This window comes from Manduca sexta, chromosome 21, assembly GCF_014839805.1.
Source record: "Manduca sexta isolate Smith_Timp_Sample1 chromosome 21, JHU_Msex_v1.0, whole genome shotgun sequence".
NCBI classification, from domain to species: Eukaryota; Metazoa; Arthropoda; class Insecta; order Lepidoptera; family Sphingidae; genus Manduca; species Manduca sexta.
The window spans coordinates 3,828,911-3,838,859 of record NC_051135.1 but is presented as its reverse complement, the minus strand read 5'-3'; the positions used below and the strand labels follow the sequence as shown (position 1 = coordinate 3,838,859).

Here is a 9,949-nt window from a genome sequence, read left to right as displayed (position 1 = left end):
CAAAATAATAAAATTTATATAAGGAGCAGAACGCCAGTGCGGCCGACACAAAATACGTGGGTCAAGTACGAAATAATCAAATTAAGTAAAAAAAAATCAGCTCTGTTGTTTTCCATAATTGCACACATTTTGTGGGGATAAAAATCCCAAATTTGCATTAAATCGGATTGTAATTCTACTTTAATTCGGTGCTACATATTATGTAGTTGTAAAAGAAACAATAATAACAGAAACCTTTGGGTTAAACTGGGTGGAACTTTAAACGTCTATAAGCGGATCTTACAAACGCGCCGACATAGTTAATTACTCTAGTAAGAAATCATTAATACCACTACTTAAAATCTTTAAACTCGTCTAAATTCAATAAACAATGGACGCCGCTTTCCGATAAAGGCGTCGACATGTAACCGGGGTTAACAAGAACATAAAAAAATGGTCGTCCTCTAACAAGGGCCGCTTTTATGTGAAATCTTTACACTTTTATACTGCACATGAGTAAGCAATAAAAATGTTGGCTATGCACAATATTACTGTAATAAAACAAATTATCGCTATCAATAAATTATTTATACTCTCGTCTATATTTTTGGCATTAAATAAAATTATTAATAAAGGGGTAGAATTTCGGGCGTCGTGACTTCTTTAAATTGAAATTTCATATTTCTTAAATATTAATATTTTTTTAAGTTATCCGAAGAACACTCTTTATCCTCAATAACAATTGTATTTTTGATTGCCAATGAACACTAAAGATTATTTTCTAGACGTCCATGTTATCCAAATCGAATGAGCTATCACTCATATTTTTGGATCTTTATAATACATAAATTGACACCTTTTTTGAGCTTATTGACTGGTAAAAGGCTTACAGTACCTGTCTTCATATATTCCCAACATTAAATTAGAGTTTACTATTAAAAGTCGACGGTAAAAAGTTACGCTTAATGCTACTGCTGTTTCAATATCTAAAACTCTGAATTTTTAACTGAGACCAAGAAAGATAGGTAACACTTATAACTATAGGTAGGTATACCCGTCGAAGTAGTTTATTTTTGCATTGAGTACTTTTAGTTTTCCAATTATAATTCTTTTCAATATTTTTGACATTTGATTATACGTAAAGCAGCTTAAATAACATACTACATAGATTACTACAAGTATGATTAAAAGCACTATGTGTAATTTTTTGGCAAAAAAACACACCAATGACTAATCATATTTGACCCTACGATAGAATAGGATAACAGGATTAATATAAAATATAATAAGTAGCATATTGAAGTCTGTTTTACACAATTAAAGAAATAAGTATTCATCAAAACTCAATAATATTATAATTATATTTAAAAGAGCTTAAAAGGTGGTCTATGTTGGCTTTTAAATATAATTAATTATGATGACCAATAATTAAAAAAGGCCATAAACCGCGATTTTCTCAAAACTGTAAAATTTTAATTATAAGTTCTCTGCGCTGACGATAGTTTTCCCACTCATTAACGTCCACTAGTTAAAATTAATATTAAAATATTATATAGTATAGTATGACTGATTTACTTACTGTAATATTTAATTCCCGGAATATATAATCCATGGTGCAGTAGTCACATGACGGGTCGGCGACTAAGTAATTAAGAGTCCAGTAAACGAACATAAGTTTACGTAGTGGCAAAATATCGGTGTCCGTAAACGAAAAAATAATTGTGAGCAAAATACTACTGGTACTCAATAGTTGCGTGCGCGTCGTCAACCAGTAAAATACAACTAAAGTAAACAATAATAGTTATCTGCTGTTCCTTTCGCACATCTCCAAAACTGTCGTAATTGGTGAAATATGAGACAGGGGCGTGTCTAAATATCTCGGGACATTAGACCGGTCAAGCAAAATGTGTTTGGAAGTGTACTAGCACGAACTTGTCCGATTATGTACACTAAATAGATGCTTCAAAGGACGTTATCGGAAGCAATTAGCAATTTATAGTTCGAGATGTTAATTTTGCAACCAAAGTTAATATTTCGTTGAATTTACTTGACGTCAGTAATGTTTGATACGTCAACACTTAATTATTATATTTAACTTTCATACAAGTTTGACGTCATATCTCAGACATATTGGTTTGTTTTTTTTATTGACTCGCAAATACCATTTTTTGTATATCAGAATTTTGTTTGTTTAGAAAACAATTAGTCTAACCGTAATGCGTCAAAAGAAAGCCCGGAAATATTACTTGCGTTATGTTAAAGAGCTGAAATATTTGCAATGTTTGTACGTACTGGCCTTTTGTGACGAATTGTAAAATATTCAATCTATTCAATTATATTATTACATCCCACATAGGAAACTTATTTGTTATTTATTAAAGGATAATTGTTACTCCCATAATTACTTCTTGATAAACGTGTCATACCCACCATTAATGGCGTATTATACGTTCGATATGAAATTACATATTGAATACCTGATAGTTATAAACCAATGGTTTGAAACAAGTTGTACTGAATTACTATATGAGCGTCGTATTATTTACTTCCACCAAAATTGCATGAACTATGAACGAATAACTGGCTAAAAAGAAAAATCTCAAAGCAATACCAAGTTTTAGCGTTTAAAATATTCGTAAGTAAACAATATAGTTTTTATAGTTTTCATAGAGCCATTTGTTCCAATTCCAAGTACTACACCAATAAAAGCAAACAACAGAGCGTCCCCACTGTTTCGTATAGTAAAATAATATATGAATATAAAAGAAGGTTTACTATTTCGGGCATGAGAAATGTTAAAAACATGACGAATATCCTGGCAGAGCTTGGTATCATTCTGACGGCTAGATCGAATTTGGTATAAGTCTTCTACATTATATACCTTTTGTTAAGTATATCATCTCAGAAAAGCAGTATTGATAAATATTCACTATTACAAAAGCAGACAATGAAACAATCAATAAACAAAAAAAATCCATATGTTCAATCAAACGGGTTATATATATACAATATATATTTTCAGAGGTATACCGGTACCAGTACGTAAAGGCAATTCCCCAACTGCAACCACCCCGAGGACCGGCGCCACCGCCCGGACAAACACCGCCAATAAGAAACCGCCTCAACCCGCTAACCGGTAGGAGCCACTTCTATTATTTTGTTTTTTTTTTAACTTATACAAACTATTTTGAACCACCTTTTTCTACATTCCTATACAAACTATTTTGAAACATCGGTTTCTTTAGTTTTCGGAGGAAATAAATACAAGTTTAATATGATATGATGCTCGTTCGGAAAATCGAGGCCAAAGCATTCTTGTATTGGTTGAGACAGTTGGTTTAAAATAAAAGTGAAGAAGTAGCCATAAATTTATTTTTATTTTCTTGGCAACTTACCATCAACACCTTGTTGGTATTTAGTGTCACTGCTTTACGCAAGATGGCGATAGCAGAAATTTAAAATTAGATTTTTCTTTGTAATAGCGGAAATATAAACAATATATCACAACTTTAGAAAAGTAGTTCAGTGGACGTAGCGCTTTTTATATCTCACAACATTCTATATTTAGATATTATGAAATTCTAATTTTTTTATACGACACTGTGTAATTAAACCAAGCATAATTTCTTTTTAAATGTATTTATTTTTCTGGTAAAGGAGGCATTCAAGGGAGCACTTCTAAAATTGGTGATTGGTTCGACATTATTTATATATATTTTTATGTATTCTTGTATCAAGGGGAAAGCTTTATTTTGTATGCTTTTATGTACGTTGCACAACGTCAGAGTAATACCTGAGCCAGCTGCGAAGAAACTGAACCCGACGAGGCCGCGCCTCACAACCGATGCCTTTGCTAAATACAACACAAATGCTAAGAAATCTCCGTATGTACACATGGGATGTAATGAATGACACTAACCTGCTGACGCCATTAATTTTAAAGCATGTACCGCATGTTTAACATTTATTTTAATTAATATTTAATTATAAGGTGGAAATTGTTAATCAAACTACACTAAAACAATGAAAATTAACATTTATTTACTGTGTTAAGATATATTTGCTTATAACTATATTAACATCAATATTTATTCTATGAAATAACAGTATAGATGTTAGGTAGATCAATAATGATAAACACTTTTAGTAAGGGATATTTCTAATAATGTCTCCATTTCTGATTGTTACTTAAACATTTGTCAATATGTTGAAAATTAAAAATCGAAATATGTTTTCATCTGTATCTAAAATAAAGTAAACCTTTTCCAAGTCTATTTTAGTGAAGAAAATTTTTGGTATTTTAAGTTTGTTTAGGTACTTTTGTGACTGTATTGCCTCTATGGAGCAACTGCTTCACTGTATTACGGTACGACTAGCTGAGATCAAGTTCGGTCCCATGGTCGGATAAAGTAATATAGAGTTGGTACTGGGCCCAGTATATGGCGATAGGCTCACTAACATAATTCGCACTCTTAATAAAATAATTACATATTTCAAAATTGTTAATTTGTGGTAGTCATCGGAAAACTAATTTTTGTTTGCTACCTTTTTTTTTAAGTTGCTATAAAATTGAGCTAAAAAATGAAACCTAAGTATAGCATAAAAAAAAGGGAAAAAACTAAAAGATCGCAAACAGAAATTGTTTAGACGATTCCCACAAATTGGCAATTTTGGAATTGGTCATTATTTCATTAATTATATAGCGAAAAGTGGATATGATAACCTCTATCTACTAGAAAGGGTGAAAGTGTAACGATGTGTGTGTGTAGCACGTCGCGCGTGGACCAGGCGTGGGGCGGCGCGGGCGGGGCGGGCGCGCCGCGGCCGGCCTCGCTGCCGTACGGGCGACCCGCGCCCCCCGCCGCGCCGCGCCGCGCCGCCTCCTCCTCCGCCGCCCGCCACCAGCACGGCGCCGCGCAGAAGAACAAGTAAATACACACATCTCACAACCGCCTCCACATACTGGGGCCTTATTCTCTATCCCGCACGTTATTTTAACAGTGCGTAACAAGCACGTAACACAACGCGTCATGTTTAGGACTGTAGAAATTTGGCTTACAGAATACCATTCCACGCACATTTCTTGAAGATAACATGACACGACCGCGTAACGCGTTTACACTATCATACAGAATAAGGGCCCTGTAGTACATAAACATATATCACTGTCGAAAATAGGACTCTCCTTAAAGAAATTATTGTAGGTTTACGTATCATTGTCCAAAATGTTACTCCCAAGTGATACAGAAATCTATGCACGTCCTTACCGGAATTATTTCTGATAGCATTGATGTGCTTCGCTGACTTGTGCTATTATGTATCTTGTGTCAAAACTGCAGTTTTATAATACCGTTATTTTAAGATAGCCAAAATTTAAATGGTTATGTTTCTATTATGCTTTAGGTATAATGTTAGCTGAAGCTAAAATATTTAAATTCTTATTAATGTTTTCTAATAACAGATACGTCAGAACGCTATGGCATAGGCTGCCGTCAGATTCGGGACATCTCGCCTTCAACGAAGGCGAAAGGCTCCGTCTGATCCTCGAGGTGGACGACCAATACTTGCTGTGTTGCCGCGGCGACCAGAAAGGGCTAGTCCCGCGGGACGCAGTGCTCCTCGAGGACTTCTGATATTGGCCTTCCGACCAGGAGTGGCAGCCATGTTGGAGGCCGCTTAGGTTCGGCACCAACCCTCCAAGAAAGTAAAGGATTTTCACGGCCGTAGCTAAGATTTTGTGAGTGAGTTGAGTACTTTTTAATTTTAAAAATTTTCAATCAAAACAAACTATATGCTAGATGGGTAAGATCCTCAGTGACAGCGTAGCTACGGCCTTATTGTGATCCCGTTCATAGCGTAATCGAGGACTGCCACGGCGTTGTGACGCTGTATATTCTGTGACAGTGAGCAAGTGAACCTGTGCAATAGGTATAGAATGTGATACAAATCGGAACACTACGTTAAGAACGTTTATAATTCGTGCGATCAAGTCTGAACATATGAACGCTTTTGGGGACATTAATACTGTACATATAATGCCTAGTTTAGGTGAAGGAATGTTTCTCTGTCATTGTGTATGTTTGTTTCGTTAAAGTTGCCTTACAATAATCATTACCTGAATCTTACATCACCGCGCGAAGTCTCACATGTTTAATTCTGTAGTAAAATCTAGTCTTACGTTATAAATCACGACAAAGTTTTTGTGTGTATATACTATTATTAAGAAGCGTTTATAGTGAGAATATTTACTGATGATCAACGAGCATTAACAGTAAATGTTTATCTCAATCGGATGTGATATAGATTACATACTATTTAATTATATAAAAAATATCCTTTCAAGGAGAACCCTGATCGTAAGGAATTATTTGAAAGTCGCTTCTACCGAGAGAAAGGCACCGATTAAATTGATGTCGTGTAAATTATAATAGAATCAAATGAATTCGTTGATGTTTACGTACAATCGTATTGAAACGGCCGCACCCATCCGACGAGGTTCGCGGGCTGTGTGTAAATATATCCTTATACGCATAGTTGTTTGTGTATTTAGATACTGTGCGTTTAGCAAATTAAATTGGCAAATTTACTTACGGAATTGTTTTGGTGCGGTATGTGTATTTGGATAGTGTTAATATTCCACGGATTGCGTTAACTCCTCGTAGTACTGATCGCATGCAGCCTATCCTGAACACCTTCCTGTGCAGTCTGTGGGGTCAGTCGGGTGGCTTAACATGTTCACGATACTAACTGCACGACTCCCACCGCCTCGCCTCTCCTGAAGCCGACCTGCTGTTACAACGTCGGTGTCACTCGGTGTTGGAATAACAACCTGGGAACAACTAATTGCATGAGCCTCTCCGTCTCTCACTCCTTCAGTCCAGCACTGTCGATCAATTATCAACTCATTGACATTTAAACACGTACTAATTTACCTTACCGCGCCTACAAATTCAACGAAGTGGGTGTATGTGAAAATGTATATTGTTTTTGTGTAAATTCATTTCGTAATCGTTTGCTTGTATTATCAAATATTGTGATATTGGTCATATCGCAGCTTCTGGGAAGCGTAGAGAAATGATATTTTTGGTATGTCGATGTATTGCTCAAGTCGGAATCACAACGTTTTGGATATGATATTATGGATATAAATACTCCCTTATACGTATTATTGTACTTCTCGATGTTTGGTGTTTGTTTATCGATATATTATAATGTTGTACATAACACGTATTAACGATAATCTCGTAGTTTATATGAAAAGGTGAAAGTAACCAAACCTTTTGAATGCACGATACAGTTCCTCGCGTAGTCCGTCGTGCTGTCTCTCGCACACACGTGTAGCGTTGTGTTGATTAGAAATCAAAATTAATATAATCGGTGTGATGGTGCCTTTTCTCGAGCGGACGCGACGTATCGAAGTTCTTGCCAACAACGTTCGCACCAACCAGAGGCTCGTCGACACGATAATCTCATTAAAATAAGATGAACGTTAGTTGACATGATATAGTACTGCGATAGGTATAAATTAAACAATAATTAGGTTAAAATGTTATCAAAATTATAGTTGAAATATTAGATCACGGTAGCCCCGTATAGTGGTAAATTGTGACATCAACTCTGTATTATATATTTTTTTGGAATGAATTCATAAATCTGCGCTTTGTGACTGAATGATGTGATGTGGCCTTTTGTATGTTATAAAGTTGTGATGTGTGTGTGCTTGTTGCATCGGTCGGTGAGTCGATATATGTTTATTCATCGTGTCTACTTAATATAATACTGTACGTATAGCATGAGGAAGCTTCCACAAATTATTTATGTAATTTATATTAATCTAATCTCCTAATAGCCGTTAAAGTATTAGTCGAGTAAACATGCCTTAAAATATTCAAATGACTTAATGGAACATAGGCGATGCATGGTGAGTCGATGGCGTTTGCTTTGCGATAGCTTCACACGTAATCGCTTTGCAGTTAACGCGTGTATCTTTTGCAGTAACCTTAGGGGAGTTTGTTAGAAGTAAGTTTTTATGAAAGGTTTGTATTATTGAACGATGTTGAAAGATTTTTTTATAAAACGACATCCTGCGCGTTCGTTTTAACATATTGTTGGATACATGTGGTGAGTCATTTGTCCTTGTGGGTACAAACGTTAAGTTATTACTGTCGAATTTGTTTAAGATTTAATTTATAATTTTACGATTGGGATCAATAAGTTGAATTTTGTGTTGAAAATTTATTTTCGTATAAAATAATAAAAATGTAAGAAAAACAGGCTTTCGTTAATACGAAACGTCAACGAACGACTGAGAATCTAATTCCGAATATATTAAGTTTACCTCGAAAATCAAATTAACAATTTCGTTTCGACAAGACATGTTGTCAATCAGTGTATGTATTGTTATATTTTTATTTGTGTTAAGTGCCATAATTTAATGAATTAACAATTGATAAAATATTATTGTAATGCATAACCATGTACACCAATTAAATAATATATAAAACATTGTTGTTTTATTTATAATATCGCAAACCATAATAAAGATGGTAAAACAAATCACAATTTTGTTCTCTATGTAGAGCCGAGGAAATTGTACAGAGTATAAGAATGCCTACACCAGAATTGTCTGATTTATCCTCTTCATAAAGTAGGTAAATCTTACTTCTTGCCATAGTCACTAGCATTCGTATAATAATATCGAACTTATCGGTTATATCCAAACAAGTTGACTATATTGAAATTAATAATATCAGCCCTGTACCCAGGGATTAAGCCTTAGGCCACCACGCTGGCCTAGTGCGCATTGCTATACTTCACACACCTTCGAAATTCTTATAGAGAACTTCTCAGATGGGCAGGGTTCCTCGCGATGTTTTCCTTCACCGTTAAAGCGAACGATAAATTCACAAAGAAAACACACATGATTTTTTAGAAAAGTCAGAGGTGTGTGCCCTTGGGATTTGAACCTGCGGACATTCGTCTTGGCTGTCCGTTCCACACCCAACTAGGCTATCGCCTACCTATATTGAAATTAATTTTCATAAATTACATGTAATGTTAATTTTCTCAAACCAATGATATAAGGATGTTGACGGCCGATATCGAGAACAAAGGCCTTTTTTAGTTTGGGTCTTCATAATCTAAATAAACAAAAAAAATAAATTTTATTGTCATATCCATTCAAAGTCAGTTTAACAGATTGCCTTGGGAGATAATATCACCAATTTAAATGTTTTTATTGCTACTTTTAATTTTTTATGTTTATCCTGGTATACAATATTTTTATTAAATATATGTCCGGGAATAACCCGATGTAGACGATACGTACGATAGGTACGTGACTCCGTGAGCTTACTTAACAAAAAACACGAACATTATTTTTTCGACTCTCAATTTATTTCTTGTTGAACACCACGTAGTCGAATTTTCACAGAGGGCAGTTACTGTCAGGAACCATTAGAAACTCCCTTTCATTGCTGGAAATCTTAATATCTTAAGGAAATCTAAGATTATCTAAACTAACTCGAGCTTGATATAATAAGCATCCGACAGGTAAGTAAACATTGCCAGAGCGACCATCATAGCTATACCCTAGTCACGAACAGAGCACTGAAATAGCGTAGTCACGCTGTAATAGCGACTTGGGCACTGAACTAAACTGCGCCGAACTAAACCGCTCTAAACTAGGTAAATTGCGCCGTACTGAACTGCTCTGAACTAAACTGCGCTGATTTGAACTGAACTACTCTGAACTACAGTACTGTGAACTGAAGTGCTCTGAACCGAACTGCTCTGTATTAATCTACTCTAAAGTGAACTAAACTGCTCTGACCTGACCCGACTTGAACTGAAGAAGAAACCCTTTTTATAGGCATCATATTTTCTTCAAAGAGATATCAAGAAATAGGCATTATTAGAAATCTTACATTGAACACGTTCTTAATAAAACCTTTTCCCCCACCATTCACGT

The 9,949-nt window shown here is 35.1% G+C and overlaps 1 protein-coding gene across 3 annotated transcripts; it reads left to right on the top strand.

Moving 5' to 3' along the window:
• Window positions 1-2,986: 2,986 nt before the first annotated feature.
• LOC119189996 lies at window positions 2,987-8,482 on the top strand. Of its 3 annotated transcripts, XR_005112710.1 has the most exons (4): window positions 2,987-3,115; window positions 3,765-3,863; window positions 4,749-4,907; window positions 5,441-8,482. XR_005112710.1 is itself a non-coding variant. In XM_037440941.1 (3 exons), the coding sequence occupies exons 1-3, from the start codon at window positions 3,700-3,702 to the stop codon at window positions 5,610-5,612; spliced, it is 495 nt and encodes a 164-aa protein (XP_037296838.1). In that variant the 5' UTR covers window positions 3,285-3,699; the 3' UTR covers window positions 5,613-8,482. The 3 variants fall into 3 exon arrangements, 1 of the variants encoding a protein (XP_037296838.1); XR_005112711.1 differs by lacking the exon at window positions 3,765-3,863; XM_037440941.1 differs by lacking the exon at window positions 2,987-3,115 and having other exon boundaries at window positions 3,285-3,863.
• The last annotated feature ends 1,467 nt before the right edge of the window (window positions 8,483-9,949 follow it).